This window comes from Podarcis bocagei (assembly GCF_964188305.1).
Source record: "Podarcis bocagei genome assembly, chromosome: 16".
Lineage (NCBI taxonomy): Eukaryota > Metazoa > Chordata > Lepidosauria > Squamata > Lacertidae > Podarcis > Podarcis bocagei.
In genome coordinates, this window is record NC_138142.1 from 4,976,180 (window position 1) to 4,996,725 (window position 20,546).

Genomic DNA, 20,546 nt, shown 5'->3' on the forward strand with positions numbered 1-20,546 from the left:
TTTCATGGATGGATGTTAGTGACTTCACCTGCCTGATGCTGCGTAGGAGGTGACCTAGGATGAGATGGCTGGCAGGTACTCATGCTATGGCCTGGCTGACTTCCTTGCACACTAAACGGGAGACGAGTACTCAGTGTGTAATCTGATCACAGTGAAGAACGGGTGCAACTTCCCCAAATCTCTTGCTAAGCAGCAAAACTCTGTATTGCTGGCTCTGCCTGCTGGCAAATATAACATTGAATCACAATGGTACAAAATAACTCAGCAAGCTGACATTTATCAAGAGTTAAACAAAGGTTAGTATACTAAATATTATTTCCAATTCTAGGTAGTTTGCTATTGGAGAAATACCATATATGATTATAAAAATCTAAAGCAAAAATTATTTTAAAATATGATTTCATTTCTAGATCAGGTAGACAAGATTTCTTCTACTATATATTTCTTTCTTTATCATATACACACAAAGCTATTTTTAAACAGGAAATATTTTTGTAACCTAAGGTCTATTATACAAATCCATACAAATGTTCATTTTGTTACAGTTCTGTTAAGTTGTATACAAATTATAAAGAGTCCAAGTTTTTTAATGTTCTGCTATGAGTCTATCATTTACTAAATTCGCGAGTTTTGCCATTACTGCATATTCTCTTTCCATGCATCTATTCCAGGACATATGTTAGCCAACACCACTCTGACTGAAGTGGTCATATAACTAAATAGTTCCACTGACGATTTCACAATACAGTAGCTGAAGGAGTCATTCCCAATGACATAGTTTTGGGGTCCAGTGCAAATGTAGTTTTTTTTACATTTTTTCATTTCGAAATGAACTTTCCTCCAAAACTTTTTGGTCTTTTCACAGCCATTTGTACTTCTGGCTCTGTTCTGGTCTCTGAATGGAAGCAGGATTCGTATCCCACTACTGACACCCGTGTCTGTCGACCCTGAGCTGCGGATTCCAGATTTTGGCAGGAATGGGGACCTCGGCAGCATTTTAAAGGAAAGGGTGGCGCCTGCGCCCCGCGCCCCGCGCCGCTCAGCGCTGAGGCGGAACTAAAGTCCCGCAGTTCTGTTTCCCGGAACGGCCGCTTAAGGCTTCGGACGCCTGCCCCGTGGGGGACCGCAGGAAGGGCGGACGCGGATTGGCCGCCGCGGGGACGGGGGAGCTGCGCGCACGGGAGCATGGAGACGGTGACCGAGGGCGCGTGGGACTCCCTGCCCGTCCGGCTGAGCCCTGGCGTGGGACGGGCCTTGCGGGAGCTGGGCTTCACGCACATGACGCCGGTGCAGGTAGGCAGCGGGCTCTGATCTCCCTCCTCGGGAAGGGGGTGGACTAGATGGCTCCCTGGACCCCTTCCAGCGCTACACTTCTGGGATTCTTTCCTTCAAAGAGATGAGAGCCAGCATGCTCGTGAGCGCTGTGTATACGGATATGTGTGTTTATCTAGGTAATAATAATAATAATAATAATTTATTATTTGTACCCCGCCCATCTGGCTGGGCTTCCCCAGCCACTCTGGGCGGCTTCCAAAAGAATATTAAAATACTGTGATACATCAAACATTAAAAGCTTCCCTAAACAGGGCTGCCTTCAGATGTCTTCTAAAAGTCTGGTAGTTGTTGTTCTCTTTGACATCTGGTGGGAGGGTGTTCCACAGGGAAGGCGCCACTACCGAGAAGGCCCTCTGCCTGGTTCCCTGTAACTTGGCTTCTCGCAGTGAGGGAACTGCCAGAAGGCCCTCGGTGCTGGACCTCAGTGTCCGGGTAGAACGACGGGGGTGGAGATGCTCCTTCAGATATACTGGACCAAGGCCGTTTAGGGCTTTAAAGGTCAGCACCAACACTTTGAATTGTGCTCGGAAACGCACTGGGAGCCAATGTAGGTCTTTCAAGACCGGTGTTATGTGGTCTCGGCGGCCGCCCCCAGTCACCAGTCTAGCTGCCGCATTCTGGATTAGCTGTAGTTTCCGAGTCACCTTCAAAGGTAGCCCCATGTAGAGCGCATTGCAGTAGTCCAAGCGGGAGATAACTAGAGCATGCACCACTCTGGCGAGACAGTCTGCAGGCAGGTAGGGTCTCAGCCTACGTACCAGATGGAGCTGGTAAACAGCTGCCCTGGATACAGATTTGACCTGTGCCTCCATGGACAGCTGTGAGTCCAAAATGACTCCCAGGCTGCGCACCTGGTCCTTCAGGGGCACAGTTACCCCATTCAGGACCAGGGAATCCTCCACACCTGCCCGCCTCCTGTCCCCCAAAAACAGTACTTTTGTCTTGTCAGGATTCTCCCTCAATCTGTTAGCCGCCATCCATCCTCCAACCGCCTCCAGGCACTCACACAGGACCTTCACCGCCTTCACTGGTTGTATACAGATGTACATGTGTAATGCAAAGCCTCCAACCCAAATGAGCCTGGAGTTTTGGACCAAACCCCCTCTAGGGTTTTAATCGTCTTTGGCATGTATTGCTCTTGTTACTGGTGTCCTCCCCCCCCTTTAAATCATGGCTCTTGGATGGAATATTAATTACGTTGCATCCCGGCTCGAAGATGGTTGTGGAAAAGTGTGAGTTAGAAATACAGTGGTACCTCGGGCTACAGATGCTTCAGATTACGGATGCTTCAGGTTACAGACTCCGCTAACCCAGAAATAGTACCTCGGGTTAAGAACTTTGCTTCAGGATGAGAACAGAAATTGTGCTCCGCTGGCGCGGCGGCAGCAGGAGGCCCCATTAGCTAAAGTGGTGCTTCAGGTTAAGAACAGTTTCAGGTTAAGAATGGACCTCCAGAACGAATTAAGTTCTTAACCCGAGGTACCACTGTAAGTAAGTTCTGCTTTCAGAGTAGTTGATTGTGTACCTTTGCAGTCCTATGTATCTTTACTCAAAAGTAAGTATGCTTGTCTTCTGGCAAGGCAAGATGGCAAGCGCCATGGCTGCACCAAGCTCATAGGGACCGCCAGCACCAACAGGGCTCTCTAGCTGGTCCCCACGCTGCCAACGCCGCCACCACAAGCAAGGGAGAGGCAGGGGTGCCCAATACGAAGATCAAGAGGGCTGTGCCTCAGTACATAAACACCATGAAACCACATTGTCTTCCTACAAGAAATACACCAGGGGTCAGCAAACGACTTGTTAGAAATCAACAAAACAGTGATCAACATTCTAGACCAGGGGTCAGCAAACTTTTTCAGCAGGGGGCTGGTCCACTGTCCCTCAGACCTTCAGACTATATTTTTTTTTGGGGGGGGGATGAAAGAATTCCTATGCCCCACAAATAACCCAGAGATGCATTTTAAATAAAAGGACACATTTAGAAGGTGATTGGGCCGGATCCGGCACCCGGTCCTTAGTTTGCCTACCCATGTTCTATACTCAAAACAACGCTTCTACGAGTGTGGAGGGGAAGACTCCAGACTATTAGCAAACAGGTGTAGGAAACAATCACTCAAAACAAGAATACAAATACTGTTTGGCACTGAAAATACAGCTTAAGGTAAAGGTAAAGGAACCCCTGACCATTAGGTCCAGTCGTGGCCGACTCTGGGGTTGTGGAGCTCATTTCGCTTTATTGGCCGAGGGAGCTTACGGGTCATGTGGCCAGCATGACTAAGCCGCTTCTGGAGAACAAGAGCAGCACACAGAAATGCCGTTTACCTTCCCGTTGGAGTGGTACCTATTTATCTACTTTCACTTTGACGTGCTTTCGAACTGCTAGGTTGGCAGGAGCAGGGACTGAGCAACAGGAGCTCACCCTGTCGCCGGGATTCGAACCGCTGACCTTCTGATCAGCAAGTCCTAGGCTCCGTGGTTTAACCCACAGCGCCAAATAAGCTTCTCTTGTGATAGAGTTCCATGAGTGGTGTCGCAAGTGAGAAGGACCTCTTCCCAGTCATAATGTGCCTCACCTCTGATGGTGGAGCCATACAGCAAGGATTTTGGTGCAGCTTTAGCCAGGTTGCATATGGGCAGGACTGCAGTGGTCTCCCATTCATCCGGGTGCTGATCAGGTCCACCCCACACAGCTTTACCAGTACTATGGCTCCCATACAAAGTAACGCTTTCAGAGCAGCCACCATAGTGGTTAGAGTGTTGGACTAGAATCTTGGAGACAGGGTTCAACTCCCCACTCAGGCATGGAGCCCACTGAGTGGTCTGGGGCCAGTCACTGTCTCTTTGCCTAATCTACCTGTCAAGAGTTGTTGTGAGGATAAAATTGAGAGGGGGAGAACTTTGAGCTCCTTGGAGGAAAAGTGGCATATTTCTTCTTTCTTTGTTAATTAAGTTAATATCCTGTCCTTCCTCCAAAAGAACTCCAGGTCGGCAAACAACAAGAGATAAAACAAAGAAACATCTTAAAAACAATTCCAGTATAGTGGTACCTCTGGTTACGCACTTAATTCGTTCCAAAGGTCCGTTCTTAACCTGAAACTGTTCTTAACCTGAAGCACCACTTTAGCTAATGGGGCCTCCCGCTGCCGCTGCGCCGCTTGAGCACGATTTCTGTTCTCATCCTGAAGCAAAATTCTTAACCCGAGGTACTATTTCTGGGTTAGCGGAGTCTGTAACCTGAAGTGTCTGTAACCCGAGGTACCACTGTACAGATGCAGACTGGGAAAGCGTAAAAGGCTTGTGGAAAGAGGAAGGTCTTCAATAGGCACCAAAAAGGCAGCAGAGAAAGTGCCAATATAATAAATTTATGTAATAAATAAAATAAAAGACTAAGGTTCCAGCAGCAGCATCTGCTTTACATCACCTGCTTTAATAGGAAGATCATTTCTCCAATATTCCCTCTGCCTGCAGTTCTCTTTAAAACAAGGTTTGGGCGTTTGTGACTCTTTATAAGTTGTTGGGCTGCAACTTCCGTCATCCCTGCCCTTCGTCACGGCTAGCTGAGGCTGACGGGAATTGGCAGGTCACAGGTTCCCTATCCTGTCACTTAGCATTGCCCCATAATTTCTTTTTCTGGTTTTTGTTTGATATTTTAGTTATGTTAACTGTTTTTGGAAATGTATTATAGGTTTTTATGTGAATACCTTGATTTCTTGATGGGCATTGGAATGTGGATTGTTACATATTTTAATACTGTTGGAATGCTTGGATTAGTTAGCCATCTTGAATTCCTTTTGAAAATTACACAGGGACTAAGTTTTTTAAATGAAATAATAATCCTTTTTTTACACTTCTGTCTCTCTTCTAGTCTGCAACGATTCCTTTGTTTATGACAAATAAGGATGTGGCAGCTGAGGCGGTAAGTGTCTTGCTGCTCAACTTCCCTGTGACTTTTGGCCTTTTGCTGAAAGAACTATTTTTTGATGTCTCTTGTTTTCATGTCTGCAGGTAACTGGCAGTGGAAAAACTTTAGCTTTCGTTATTCCAATCATAGAAATTCTTCTCCGACGGGAAGAAAAGCTCAAGAAAATGCAGGTAAAATGTCACTGTTCTTTTCTGCCCTGCTTTTAAAAAATAGGAAGATTGGGAGAATAGTTTTGAGCAATTGGTTCCCAAGAGCCAAAGGTCTTTTATGCTGGTGCCTAAGAACATTGATATTTCATTTCTGTTTTCTTCAGAGGGCTAGTGAAAAAGACTTGTCAATTACATAGCTTATTTCCTGTGTTCTAAGGGCTTATTCATATATTTAATTTATATACCGCCCTATACCCAGAGGTCTCAAGGCGGTTCCCAGTTGTAGATGGTTTACCTACATCTGACCTAAGAGTGGTTTTCTTACCTAGTGCATTCCACTGTGAACCATAATTTGCACTCTTAGGGCAGAGGAAGACTGAAATAACGAGACTGAAAGTGCTGTGATCTCTGAGGTTTCTCTTCAGTGAACATGTGACTGTAGCATAGCAGCAGTTCAAAAGCTGCAATGTTGGAGTCACTTGACTGGCTATTCCATCACTGCCATTTCTTCTTGGGAATCAAGGTGTGTTGAAGCCATTTGAGATGAAAGGAGGCTGTGGCTGTGGAGTGCTTTAATTTCTGGCAGGAGCAGGTAAGCAAGTCACCTTGTGCAATTCCTTGAGGGAGGAGTCATAGCTCAGTGGTAGGCATCTGCTTTGTATGCAAAAGGATCCGGGTTCAAATCCCCAAACCCTGGAGAACCACTGCCAGTCAGGGTAGTCAGTATAGATCAAGTCAATCTGCTGGCCTCTAGATGTTGTTACACCTTGGTTCCCATTAGCCTCAGCCAGCACGGCCAATGGTCAGAGGTATGATGGGAGTTGAGGTCACCCATGAAATTGGCTACCTGTGGTGTGGACCATACTGAGTTGGGTGGACCAGGGGTCAGATCAAAATGAAGCAGCTTCTTAACTTCATATGTTTAGCATGGTAAAAAGGAGACAGAGGAGATATGCTCTGCTCTGGTCAGACCTCACCTGGAGTACTGTGTCCAGTTCTGGGCACCACAGTTCAAGAAGGACACTGACAAACTGGAACGTGTCCAGAGGAGGGCAACCAAAATGGTCAAAGGCCTGGAAACGATGCCTTATGAGGAACGGCTAAGGGAGCTGGGCATGTTTAGCCTGGAGAAGAGGAGGTTAAGGGGTGATATGATAGCCATGTTCAAATATATAAAAGGATGTCATATAGAGGAGGGAGAAAGGTTGTTTTCTGCTGCTCCAGAGAAGTGGACACGGAGCAATGGATCCAAACTACAAGAAAGAAGATTCCACCTAAACATTAGGAAGAACTTCCTGACAGTAAGAGCTGTTCGACAGTGGAATTTGCTGCCAAGCAGTGTGGTGGAGTCTCCTGCTTTGGAGGTCTTTAAGCAGAGGCTTGACAACCATATGTCAGGAGTGCTCTGATGGTGTTTCCTGCTTGGCAGGGGGTTGGACTCGATGGCCCTTGTGGTCTCTTCCAACTCTATGATTCTATGATTCTATGATAGCTACCTTCAGAAATCTAATGGGCTGTTGCACGGAAGATGGAGCAAGCTTGTTTTCTAACACCACCTCCTTGTCTAAAGAAAAGTGCTCCACAGCTGCAAACCTCTCCTGTCTCTGGCAGGTAGCCACAGGATACTTCGTTCCCCCAAAGCAGAGAGGCAGCAGTAGTGGCGCATCCAGCCAAACAGCTATGGTGTAGTAGCTTTTGATTCACCCCTATTTGACATCTGCATTTCTCTTGATCCTCAGCCACTCTGCCATCACCTAAATTCAGTTGAAATCCGCAGGAAGTGCTACCAGTTGCATTTGTTCAGGATGGAGGAGCGGATTGCATTGAAGAAAATAGTTGGCCTCTATATTTCCCTCCCATTTTCTTTCTGATGTTTCAGGTTGGCGCTGTCGTCATCACTCCCACGCGAGAGCTTGCCATTCAAATAGACGAAGTGATATCCCATTTCACAAAGTATTTCCCACAGTTTAGGTAATAATGTAAATGATTCTTACATAAATGATTCTGATTGCTAAGAAGCTGGGCATGGTGGCTCACTCTGGTGGCTTTTTTGAATAGCACGTGTGTGCTTTGTTTCAGCCAGTGCCTTCTAATCGGCGGAAAGAATCCCATGGAAGACGTAGAAAGATTCAAAGAACGAGGGTGAGTTGCTGACTGGCCAGTGCTGCTGAAATCTTACTACTTGGGCATCAGATTTTCTGAACTCCTTCGAGTTTGAAATTACTATGTGTCCTGCATTTTCTGGGTAGAATCCTAGCTCAGTAGCAATTCCATGGATCTGCATTTGGGATTATTCAACCAGTTTGTCCCAGTGTAAATATAGGAGAAAAGCAATGATACCATGTTATCATTGGACCATCTTGGCTGTGTGTCTTGGGAGACTTGGTCCCTGCCTTGCTGGCCTTTTCCCACCTGACCTGGGAGGGCGAGGCTCTGACTTGACTCCAGCTGCAAAAGCTGAGGCTGCTGAACAAACTCTTATTTAGGTTGTGTTTTTTTTTTGGGGGGGGGGGGTTGGTGGTTATTGATACTATTTTTTTGTATCTTTAGATATTATTGAGATTTATTATAGCAACTCCCCAGCCCCTATCTGTCCATTGGGTTTGGACAGTGCTGTGCCATTTGAGCCTTGTGGGTCCTAGTAATAATTTGATCTCTGATAGCTTAGTTAGTAGAGTACGAGGCTGTTAACATCAGGGTTGTGGGTTTGAGCCCCATGTTGGGCAAAAAAGATTTCTGCATTCCCTTTCAACTCTACAATCCTAAAATTCTAAGCACATGGTTGACTAGCTTAATTTCAGTGGAATTTCACAAAAGCAGTTTTTGACATGCTTTCATATTTCGTTCTCTCTTATTAATACTGGAGCACCAACAGGAGCTTAGAAGTCATAAGATTTGAAAATGTCACTTCGGTTCTCATTATTTGCATTTTGGACTTCTCAAGCATTCGGCAAGAGCCTGGTGGCAGTGGAGGAAAAGGTTTTTGTGCAAGGGGGAGGAAGAGGTGGCAGCTGTGTTTGTGATATATGCTAGTGCACAGACAGAGAACATCTCCTTTTCCTTCTTGATTTCCTTCTTGATTGTATTGATCCCAGTTCCAAAAAGATTGGATTCTCCTGTGACTTTCCCTGCAGTTATGAACCTTCCCCCAAACCAACCATAAAAATGAGGTTTTTCCCTCTATACCCAACAGTGGACACATCCTGGTAGCTACTCCAGGCCGTTTGGAGGACATGTTCAGGAGAAAATCAGATGGGCTGGATTTGGCCAGCTCTGTGAAATCTCTGGATGTTTTGGTCTTGGATGAAGCAGACCGGCTTCTGGATATGGGCTTTGAAGCAAGGTATTTGCTTTGGGAGTAAGGGGGACCTTCCACCAGCACCTTTGATGGTTGCCTGCTCTTGAGCTGGATTATAAATTTCATAATAGTTAAATTGCAAGACATCTGATTGAGCACTTTGGGACTAAGGCGTATGGATGGATGGATCAGTTTATTGCCATTCTGTGACAGTTTTGCTGGTGTTGAGTGCATTCCATCTTGCTTTCTGTGGCTTTTAAAAATACTACCCAAAAATTTGCTTAAATTGTATGCATTTTCCCCTAAAACAAACATTGTGCATGTACTTGTCCCTGAAACATACATTTTGTACACATTCCCACTCTAAAATAGAATATATGCATTTTTTAACCAAAACTGCACTGCAAAATTTGGAGAATTGCACAATCCAAATGATAACTGTTTTTATCTACACGTTAATCCATATCATTAGCGTTAGCTTGGTTTCCTTTAAAATGAAGACTGAATAAAGTTCTTCTCTTGTGTATCTTTGGCCTTGATTCAGAAGAGCTCTTCTGACCTTTCTAACTGTGTTCGCTTGCAGTTTAAATACCATTCTGGACTTGTTGCCCAAGCAGAGACGAACGGGGCTCTTTTCGGCAACTCAAACTCAAGAAGTCGAGAACCTGGTGAGGGCTGGTCTCCGGAACCCTGTCCGCATCTCGGTGAAGGAGAAGGGAATGGCAGCGAGCAACACTCAGAAGACCCCCACCCGCCTACAAAACTACTACATGGTGAGGATGGCTCTGTAGTAACGCAGGAAGCTCCCTTCAGCCATGTCAGGTTCTTGGAGTCTCCTCTAGCTCTCTCAAGCAGAGGTTTCTTTGGGAGGTGAGAAAGGGAGAGGAAGGAGAAAGTCCATTGTGCAAGTCCATTGTCCTTGCCCGACTAGGACAGCTTTGTTGGCTATAACCCTGTAGCTCCTGCAGCAAGTCAGAAGCTGCGCCTTGGTTTTCGAACATTTTCGGAAGTTGAATGGACTTCTAGAACGGATTCCGTTTGAGAACCAAGGTATGACTGTAATTAAGATTTTTGCAAAAAATGTTTTTGTTAACAGTTGCAGTCTAAAGGGAAGCTTTCAGATTGATCTTGAAAAGGGTTTTAAGGAGGGCTTTGATCGGCTCTGGTGTTTGTTGTGCTTCGCTGCTTCCCGCTGCCATCTATTTATCCCTGCCTCTTTATCTTTCTGTCCTCCTCTTTTTAGATCTGCAAAGCAGAAGAAAAATTTAACCAGCTGGTCCACTTCCTTCGCCAACACAAGGCAGAAAAACACCTCGTCTTTTTCAGGTGATGCAGGGGCAATCTGTGGCCCTCCAGAGGTTGCTGGCCCCTAAACCCCATCATTCCAGACTGTTGAACATAATGGCTGGGGCTGATGGGAGTTGGGGGTCCAGCAATGTGGGAGGGACGGGACAGGACAGGTTCCTCATCCTTAGCTGTTCAGATATATCTTCATCCGGGAAAGAAATACCCATGACATGATCAATGTCTCATTCAGCATTGAGAAATGGAAAGTAGACTGAAACACATAGAGAAATGTTTTTGGTTTTGTTTTGTTTTAAAAATAGAACTATCTACCACCCTAAGCACTCTAATTTGTTGGCTCAGTAGCTAAAGGGATGTCCTCAGAAGTTCCTCAGAATTACCGTATTGGCCTGAATATAAGTCACACCTTTAAAATTCAAGGGGGGAAAAGAAAAAAAGACAATACCCGGATATAAGTCGCTCCCTTAAAATTCCGCAAACACTCACACCCTTTCCGTTTTACCGTATGTCTGTTTCAGCAGCGATATCGTAAAAGCCAATTTTTGTAAGGTCGTGAATTTAAGCCGCACTTTTCACTGTCAGAATTTGGGGGAAAGTGAGGCTTATATTCAGGCCAATATGGTACCTTCTGGACTCCAGCTCCCATCATTCCCAACCACCGGCCATCCTGGTTGGTGCTGGTGAGGGTTGGGATGTCCAGCAACATTGGAGGTTCACAATTCCTGTTGTAACAAGTCAAGGTTCCATATTGCCTCAGGGGCCTGGGGCACTGCTGGGAAACTCTTCCTGGAGCCTAGCTTGAAGGGGGAAGGCCCTGCTTGGGGGCGTGGAGGACAGATGTACGAGGGACTGATTCATTTAGATTTTTAACTGCCCTGGTAGAGCATGGCCTCAAGGAAGCTGCTCTTTTCCAGCTTCAGCTCCTTCATCTGCAATCCTCTAAGGTAATCATACTCTCCTGCCTTGAGCCCTGGTCAAAGTAATTTCACCCCTCTTCGGATCTTGGCCTTTAGGCCGTCAAAAATGAAGAATTGCAAAGCTGACCCATTTTGTGGCATTTTGTTTACACTTCCAGTACCTGCGCTTGCGTGGAGTATTTTGGGAAGACTTTGGAATCCTTGATTAAGAATGTGAAAATAATGTGCATCCATGGGAAAATGAAACACAAACGGAACAGGATCTTCACGGAGTTCCGGAAACTTCCAAGGTGAGATGCATTTTCATATGGACTGGTTTAGCCAACTGCTAGAAATATGTGTGTGTGTGCATCTCTCTCTCTCTCTCTCTCTCTCTCTCTCACACACACACACACACACACACACACACACACCCAACACATATACATGATTTAGGTGTAAGACTGTTGGGGAAACTGCTAAGACTTCAGGATTATTTGCTTCAGGGTCATTTCCTCTATTTCTAATGTTCAGTCTGCAACTGTCGATTCTTCTGTAGCCAAAATAGTACCATCCATGTACAACAGGGAGATATCAGCAGACTTGGCAGAACTCAAAGGTTTGCAGAAGTCCCAAGCATCTTTGGAAAACAAACCCTAAAAGTGGTGGCTGGGCAGGCAGGCAGGGCTCAAAAACACCCCAGTGAGGACTGGGCATGCTCTGTGGCTACAGAATGTTGATAGATTTTTTTTTTTTAGGTGGGAGGGGGAAATAGAGTGGCTGGATTCCTGATCAGCGCTATTCCACGCTGCACCTTTTTGTTGCAGGACCAACGTTCTGCATATGGGAGCCAATTAAGTTGGGAGAATCACTAGGTTATTTCACTTTTATTTCCGTCCCTTCCTAAAACTTTGCATTTCCCCGTGATTTCTTAGTGGCATTCTGGTTTGCACGGATGTGATGGCCCGAGGCATAGACATTCCAGAGGTGAACTGGGTTTTGCAGTGTGACCCTCCAAGCAATGCAAGGTACTGAGTGTTTCTCCCCTTTCTTCCCTTCTCTTTAAGAAGGCAGCCAATCTTTAATGGCCACTCTGGTTTATGGCTGCAAAAAAGTGGGAAGTAAAGGGTTTGCTGAGCTCAACAGTGATAGCATACAAATGTGGGGGCCTGTGCTGGCCTCCAAGGAGGTGTGCCTTTTCCTTGTGTTGAACCACTTTCCCCCGCTGTTCCAGTGCCTTCGTTCATCGCTGTGGCCGCACTGCGCGCATCGGGCACTTGGGCAGCGCACTTGTCTTCTTGCTTCCCATGGAAGAAGCCTACATCAGTTTTCTAGCCATTAACCAAAAGGTGCGTGGGCTTCTCTGTTTTCAAAAATGGAAAGGGAGAATGCTTCCAGGTTCCACTGAGAATGCAGTTCATGGGGAAGGAATATTGACTGTTCTACAAAGTCCTCTACATCTTTTAGGGACCAAGAGACCTAAAAGATTGTCTCACTCCTTGTGTATGTAACCATGCACTGTGCTCTGACGGTGAGGGCCTCCTGCAGTTCTGTCTTACTAGATCTGTTCTGTACAATGTAGGGATGAAGCCTATAGTGTGGTGGCACCTGCTTTTCAGAATGTGTCAGAGACAGGTGCCTTCTACTTCCCCTCGGTGCCCATTGAAGGACTTCCTTTTCCAATGGGACCTCTATGTGGAGATTTGTATCCTAGTCTGCCACTCTATTGGATGTGAAATTGTTTGCTTACTGCTTTGGAATGCTCTATGGGAGACAATAAATGAAATTAATAAATACCGTATTTTTCGCCCCATAGGACGCACCTAGTTTTGGAGGGGAGAAATAAAGGAAAAAAAATTTATTCCCCCCCCCCCCGAGGCGTGGGGCTGGGGCGGGGGAAGCCCGAGCTTTCCCTGACCCCAGTCCCCAGAACAGGCAGCTCTCCTAAAGCCTTGGGAGACCGGCGCGACTTCCCGCCGGGCTCCCACGCCTTGCATATATCTGCCTGAAGTCCAAACCAGGTCGGGGAACAGTGGGATGGCGGCGCTGCACCTCCCTGCTGTCCCCTGAGCTTGTGGGGCTGGCGGCAGGGAGAAGCGCGCTTCTCCCCACTGCCAGCCTCCAAACCAGGTTGGGGAACCGAAGCCCGGGGCGCGCTGTGCAGCGCGCCCCAGGCTTCGAGATGCAGGCTGCTATCCGCAAGCCTAGGGAGCCCGACAGGAACTCCCGCGGGCTCCCAAGGCTTGCGAAGAGCTTCCTGAAGCCTGGAGAGCGAGAGGGGTCGGTGCGCACCAACCCCTCTCACTCTCCAGGCTTCAGCGAAAGCCTGCATTCGCCCCATAGGACGCACACACATTTCCCCTTCATTTTTGGAGGGGGGAAAGTGTGTCCTATAGGGCGAAAAGTATGGTAAGTATTTATTGACAGGTGTGACTTTTCCTGCTTATGCAGTACTTCTAGTGGGGGAAAATGCACCTTCATAAATTCTCCCTTCTGCACAAATCTTTGGCAAGCTTTTTTTTGGCAAAGATGATGTGCAGAAAAGGTCTTCTGACTTGCAAAATTCTTCACATGGTATGTCATATTTAAAAGTAGCTGAATTAAGGGGTGCACTTCCAGTGTCTTGTTTCAGATAATTTGAAACTGGACTCCTCTTGACAGTGTCCCATGCAGGAAATGAAACTGCAGAGCAACGTGGCAGATGTCCTGCCGAAGCTGAAGTCTCTCAGTCTGGCTGACAGAGCTTTCTATGAGAAGGGGATGAAAGCCTTTGTATCTTACGTGCAGGCTTATGCCAAACATGAGTGCAACCTGATCTTCAGGATGAAAGGTAATTTGCACTAGGGGTGTGTGTGTGTGTGTGTGTGTGTGTATTTTTGCTGGCCGTTTTGATTCAGGAATGCTCTCTGGCAGCCGTCACCATCCTGGTACCTTCCACAACTTCCCATCATCAGCCCAAGCATCAGGGAGTTCTAGTTGAAAACATCTGGAAGGCCCCCTGCTGGCATATGCTGCTTTTTACTGAGTCAGACCATCGGTCCATTTAGTGCAGTGTAGACAGTGCTTCCTGGCAGTGGCTTTCTTAAAGTTTCAGACAGGGGACATTCCCAGCCTTTACCAAGAGATTTATAATTTATTTATTAAATTTGTCTTGCTCTTCATCCTAGATTGAACCCAGAACCTTCTGTATTGAAAGCAAATGCTCTACCCCTAAGCTGCGCTGCCCATTCTTGACCTCTGTCTCTGGCTAGAGACATAGCTTCTCACATGCTTTGTCTTCTCCTTTCCTTCTCCGCCAAGGCCATGAGGAAGAAGTCTAAAGCCTAAGCTTTTGCCTTTGATTAATCACAGCTTGTCATTTCATGCAAACTGAGCAAACTGGTTGATTTTAATTATGGTTTGTAGAAACAAGCCAACTTCAAATCATGTGTTGTGAAGTCAGCTTGTTTATCAAGCCGGGGCAGAGTGTGCTGTGCTGAGCCTTGCCCCCACCTCCCCTTCAGCTGTAGGGTGACCGAGGGAGAGGTGGTGGGCAGAAGCAAGCCTCATGCTGCCGTTTTGGCAGCACGGAGCCTGCAGGCGTCAGAGCCACTGTGTCACTCCCAGGAGAGATGCGTGGCTCAGGCACACTGCAGGCCCCACAGTAAGTTAAGATGAAACCGCAAGGTATGGTTCTGATGTTAACGCTAATCTGGAGTTTGTCAGAAATGGAAGTTTCTGATCTCTTCACAGCCAGGGCTTGCTGATGGTCCTCCCAACCACAGTGAACCATGGTTTATCCCATGGGCTGTCAACATGGCACCCATGGGTGCCAATAGCCAACCTGTCTATGGCACCTCCTATGAATTATCCCTTCAAAAATTCACAATCCACAAGACTCTTTTCCTGCTAATTTTCTTGTTTGCAGTGGCTGAGCATCTCCCAAATCGAGCACTCTCCTTCCATTCTCCACAGAGGATGGGTGCAAGGAGATACTCTGCGAGCAAGCATGGAGGTGGCTGATGCAGGTGCTTGCTCCATTGGGGCACGAGTGGGGCATGCTTGAACCATTTTTGTGAGTCTGCCTCTCTTTCTCCCCTTTTAGATGCAACAGCCATTTCATGTAATGCCGCATACCCAGCACCAGCCATTTTGTGACTGTTGCCTATGGTACTTTCTCTAAATTCCAAATTTGCTCCCTGGCCCCCAAAAGCGTGATGGTCTGTTTTATTGTGACATCCCAGCTGGCTTGTGTAATAATAATAATAATAATAATAATTTTTTATTTATACCCCGCCCTCCCCAGCCAAGGCCGGGCTCAGAGCGGCTTACAAGCAATAATAAAAACAAGATGAGTGATTACAACTTAAAAACAAAAATAAAATACAACATTAAAATAATGGAACATTAAAATATTAAAATGGAGCCTCATTGCAGGAGAAGGAAAAGAAAAAAGAAAAAGGGGGGCGGAGGGAATCAAATTGGCTCCAATCCAAAGGCCAGGCGGAACAACTCTGTCTTACAGGCCCTGCGGAAAGAGATCAGATCCTGCAGGGCCCTGGTCTCATGAGACAGAGCGTTCCACCAAGTTGGGGCCAGTGCTGAAAAGGCCCTGGCTCTGGTTGAAGCCAATCTAACTTCCTTAGGGCCTGGGACCACTAGGGTGTTGTTATTTATGGACCTTGAGGCTCTCCGTGGGGCATACCAGGCGAGGCGGTCCCGTAGGTACGAGGGTCCTAGGCCGTGAAGGGCTTTAAAGGTCAAAAGCAGCACCTTAAATCTGACCCTGTACTCCACCGGGAGCCAGTGCAGCTTGAAAAGCACTGGATGAATATGCTCCCATGGCAGAGACCCCGTGAGGAGCCTCGCTGCAGCATTCTGTACCCGCTGGAGTTTCTGGGACAGCTTCAAGGGCAGCCCCGCGTAGAGCGAGTTACAGTAGTCAAGCCTGGAGATGACTGTCGCATGGATCACTGTGGCCAGGTCGGGGCGGGAAAGGTAAGGGACCAACTGCTTGATGCGGCGGAGGTGGAAAAATGTCGCCTTGGCTGTTGCTGTGACTTGCGCCTCCATGGAAAGGGAGGCGTCAAGGATTACACCCAAACTCTTAACGGAAGGCAATGGCACTAATTGGGCCCCCGCAAGAGAAGGGAGTTGGTCCCTCATCCCCATGCTATCCCGACCTAGCCATAGGACCTCTGTCTTCGAAGGATTTAGTTTCAATCGGCTCCCACGAAACCATCCAGCCACAGCTTCCAAGCATCTGGTCAGTGTGTAAGGGGCCGAGTTGGTGTGGCCATCCATCAGTAGATAGAGCTGAGTGTCATCAGCATATTGATGACAGCCCAGCCCAAAGCTCCGGATAATCTGGGCAAGGGGGCGCATAAAGATGTTAAAAAGCATTGGGGAGAGAATTGCGCCCTGTGGCACTCCACACACCAAGGAGTGGCGTGACGACATTTCCCTCCCTAGTGCCACCCCCTGTCCCCGACCAGAGATAAAAGAGCACAACCAGTTACGGGCTATGCCCTGTATCCCCACGTCTGCAAGGCGATGGTCCAGAAGATCATGATCGACCATGTCAAAGGCTGCTGACAAATCTAAAAGGATCAGCAGTCCTGACCCGCCTCGATCCAGTTGTCTACGGATATCATCTGTTAGGGCAACCAGAGCCGTCTCCGTCCCAAAACCAGGACGGAAACCGGACTGAAATGGATCTAATGCCGATGTTTCCTCCAGAAACCTACCAAGCTGTTCAGCAACCGCTCTCTCAATTACCTTACCCAGGTATGGAAGATTTGAAACTGGGCGGTAATTGGATAGGTCTAAGGGATCTAATGAAGCTTTCTTTAAGAGTGGACGCACCACTGCTTCCTTCAGTTCCCCTGGGAATGTCCCCGTGTCAAGGGACAAATTGATAATTTCAACCAGGGGGGTCCGCGCAACATCTGGACACTCCCTAATCAGCCAAGACGGGCACGGATCAAGGAGGCAGGTGGTGGGCCTACCAACTTGGAGGAATCTATCCACATCAGTAGGGAGTATCCGATCGATAAAAAAATAAAAAAAGTCTCTGCTTTGTCACATGGTTTCTGTATGTGGCTTGATCCATCCATATACTTCTCTCTCTCTCTTCTCCCTCGCCCCCTCTCAACAGACTTGGACTTTAGTAGCCTGGCCCGCGGTTTTGGTTTGCTGAAGATGCCACGGATGCCGGAGCTGAAAGGCAAGTGCTTTTCGGACTTCACGCCTGTTGATATTGACACGGACACGATTGCCTTCAAGGACAAGAACAGAGAAAAACAGAGGCAAAAGCTGTTGGAGCAGCGAAGGAAGGAGTGGCAGGAGCACGGTGGGCAGAGAAAATTCACCCGCAACAAAGCCTGGTCCAAGCAGAAATCAAAGAAAGAGAAGAAGAAGAAAATGACAGCCAAAAGGAAAAGAGAGGAGGTGAGCGGAGTGTGCTACCATGTTTATTTTATTTTTGATTGCATCTAGGGCTAGTAAGGTAAAGGTAAAGGGACCCCTGACCATTAGGTCCAGTCGTGGCCGACTCTGGGGTTGCGGTACTCATCTTGCTTTACTGGCCGAGGGAGCTGGCATCCAGCTTCCGGGTCATGTGGCCAGCAGGACTGACCCGCTTCTGGTGAACCAGAGCAGCGCACGGAAACACCGTTTACCTTCCCAACGGAGCGGTACCTATTTATTTACTTGCACTTTGACGTGCTTTCGAACTGCTAGGTTGGCAGGAGGCGGGACCGAGCAACGGGAGCTCACCCCGTCACGGGGATTCAAACCGCCGACCTTCTGATCGGCAAGTCCTAGGCTCTGCGGTTTAACCCACAGCGCCACCTGTGTCCCACATCTAGCGCTAGGAGACCTATTGAAAATAAAGAGTCATTAACTTCAGTGGGTCTATTCTGCGTAGAGTTTAATTGACTTAACTACAGTTCAACACCTCCACATTCCACATCTACCTAGCATGTTGAATCTTTACTTGTGGATTTTAATTGCAAGCTGCTTTTTTGAGAGCCAGTCTTGACTGGGGGGGATAAAGAAATACTAGGAGCAGCAGAGGGCTTGATGCATTTGTTTGGGGGAAGCTGGAACTATGTGTCTGTCATAAGAACACCAGGAGAGCCTCCTGGATCAGCCCAGGGGCCCACCTCGTCCAGCAGCCTCTTCTCACAGAGGCCAACCAGATGCTTCTTTTGGGAAACCTTCAAGCAGGCCCTGAACACAACAGCTCTTCCCTCCTGCGGCTTCCAGCAATTGGTATTCACAAGCATTGCTGCCTCCCAGCTGTGGAGGCAGAGCCAAGCCACCATGGCTAGGATCCCCCTTCTCCTTCATGAATTTGTATTATCCTATTTTAAAATCATCTAAGGGCTCCATATTTGACTGTGCTGCATGAAGCACTTTCTTTTATCCATCCAAAATCTTCCAACGTTCAGCTTCACTGGGTGTCCACGAGTTCCCGTGTTAGGAGAGAGGGGAATTCCACTACCCGCTTTCTCAATGCCCTGCATAGTTTTATAAACTTCTGTCATGTTGCCTCTTTCTTGCCTTTTCTCCAAACTAAAGAGTCCCAAACGCTGCAACCTTTCCTAATAGGGGAGTTGCTCCACCCCCTCGGCCATTTGGTGGCCCTTTTCTGAACTTTCCCCAGCTCTAAAAGGTAAAGGTAAAGGGACCCCTGACCATTAGGTCCAGTTGTGGCCGACTCTGGGGTTGCGGCACTCATCTCGCTTTACTGGCCGAGGGAGCCAGCGTACAGCTTCCGGGTCATGTGGCCAGCAGGACTAAGCCACTACTGGTGAACCAGAGCAGCGCACAGAAATGCCATTTACCTTCCTGCCAGAGCGGTACCTATTTATCTACTTGCACTTTGAGGTGCTTTCGAACTGCTAGGTTGGCAGGAGCAAGGACCGAGCAACGGGAGCTCACCCCGTCACGGGGATTCAAACCGCCGACCTTCTTATCAGCAAGTCCTAGACTCTGTGGTTTAACCCACAGCGCCACCCACTTCTACAATACCCTTTTTGAGGTGAAGCGACCAGGACAGTGCACAGCCCTCCAAATGCAGCTGCACCATAGATTTGTATAATGTCATTATGATGCCGGCAGTTGCCGCCCAAGTATTTCTGTGCCCTGCTAAGCTCTAGTCTTCTCCCCCTTTTCCTTGCAGGGTTCTGATGTGGAGGACAAGGATATGGAGGAGCTCCTGCAGGACACCCGGCTCTTGAAAAGGCTCAAGAAGGGCAAAATCAGTGAGGAGGAGTTTGAGAAGAAGCTGCTGCATGGCGTGAAGGAGGCCCAGGCAGGAGGCTCAGACTGAAGGGTGAAATGTTGAGCTGAACTCTCCTTTTTGATACAAATAAAACTTTATATACACATACCGAGTGCCATTTCACTCTTGATATTGTTGCTGTTGGGGCCTTATGTTACAGCAGCCTTGTTCAACTTGGAGCCGTGCAGATGATTCAGCTCTCATGAGCGCCAGCCAGCACAGCTTTCAATCAGGACAACTTGAAGCCACCGCCTTCTGAGCCAGACCACTGATGAGCTGCTACAGGGGATTCTTTTAACAGGAAGTGCCAAGGATTTTGAGCTTGGGAAAGTGTGGGCTTTGCCAGGAAGCTACGAGTAAGGACCACTTTGCTGTTAAGATTTTAAGCATCATGTTGCAAAGGCTCCCAGATTTTTCCTCCCACCCATGTCTTGCAATAAGTTGCATTCTACAAAGCCAGTGGCACATTCTTGCTGGGTAACCTTGTCCCAGTTGCTGTGTTTGTTTATTTTTATTTATCTATTGAATTTATATACCACCCTATACCCGGAGGTTTCAGGGCGGTGTTGCAACCTAAACCTACTTTGTTGGACTGTGATGAGGCTAACAAGGGAGAGATCATGTATCCAACTCCAAGCTGCTTGTAGGAAGAAGGGAGCAGGGATTCTGCCTCCCACGCCTACCTGGCCTGAGGGATTGACTGTAAGTAGTCACTCCCTAGCTGTCTGCTTTAAACATTTTGTGTCATTCCTTCTGAAAAGTCTGGCTTCTCTTATCTAAGAGAATTGAGTTTCAGATCATCAGCTACCAACTGTTCTCCATCATCTTAAACCTGCCTTCTTAAAAGATATATTTTAAAAATATATATTTAATTTTAGTATTTTTTTAAAAAATAGTATTTTATTAAAGCTTTGTCATAATACAGTAAGATAAAAGAAACTAATCTAAATAAAAACAGAGAAAGCAAAAGCGAATTCCTCTCTTAAAGGCAGCTCTTAGTGTTTTGTCTCACACAGAAAGTGGTGGACCCACCCAGCTTTCCTTTCTTCTCCCAGCCTCTCCCCCTGGGTGGTCTTCCCTACCTCCCACTCAGGGTCCTTCCATCCACCCACCACCTTCATGTGTGTGCAATCCTCAATAATGGCCCAGAACAGAAGACCTATGGTGAAGGGTCGGTAATAAAGTGAATTACAAATAAAATCTAACATATCTGAACCTTCTGTGAATTTGTTCCTGACCATTTAACTTTCCGAGCTGCATTGTGGGCTCTGCATGCAACCCATTTAAGAGACTTGGTTCTTCAAATTGAGCCGTCCAATGATTCATCACCAGCAATCTTCTTACTTACAGGGTTTGCCTTTTTAACAGACTG

At 47.2% G+C, this 20,546-nt stretch overlaps 1 protein-coding gene across 1 annotated transcript; it reads left to right on the plus strand.

Annotated features, from left to right (window-relative positions):
- The first annotated feature begins 1,126 nt into the window (after positions 1 to 1,126).
- Positions 1,127 to 20,394, plus strand: DDX55 (DEAD-box helicase 55). Its single transcript, XM_081174926.1, has 14 exons — positions 1,127 to 1,293; positions 5,201 to 5,251; positions 5,341 to 5,427; positions 7,286 to 7,377; positions 7,486 to 7,548; positions 8,600 to 8,749; positions 9,288 to 9,477; positions 9,948 to 10,030; positions 11,085 to 11,216; positions 11,841 to 11,933; positions 12,140 to 12,254; positions 13,567 to 13,735; positions 17,042 to 17,334; positions 19,073 to 20,394. Exons 1-14 carry the CDS (start codon positions 1,186 to 1,188, stop codon positions 19,220 to 19,222), a joined length of 1,776 nt encoding a protein of 591 aa, XP_081031052.1. The 5' UTR covers positions 1,127 to 1,185; the 3' UTR covers positions 19,223 to 20,394.
- The last annotated feature ends 152 nt before the right edge of the window (positions 20,395 to 20,546 follow it).

What these genes read in the sequence shown, in the direction of transcription:
- DDX55 (XM_081174926.1), top strand. Translation starts at nt 1,186, where the DNA reads ATGGAGACGGTGACCGAGGGCGCGTGGGACTCCCTGCCCGTCCGGCTG. An exon ending in AAGTATTTCCCACAGTTTAG is followed by an intron (nt 7,378 to 7,485) that starts GTAATAATGTAA and finishes GCTTTGTTTCAG; the next exon opens with CCAGTGCCTTCTAATCGGCG. An exon ending in GAGTTCCGGAAACTTCCAAG is followed by an intron (nt 11,217 to 11,840) that starts GTGAGATGCATT and finishes GTGATTTCTTAG; the next exon opens with TGGCATTCTGGTTTGCACGG.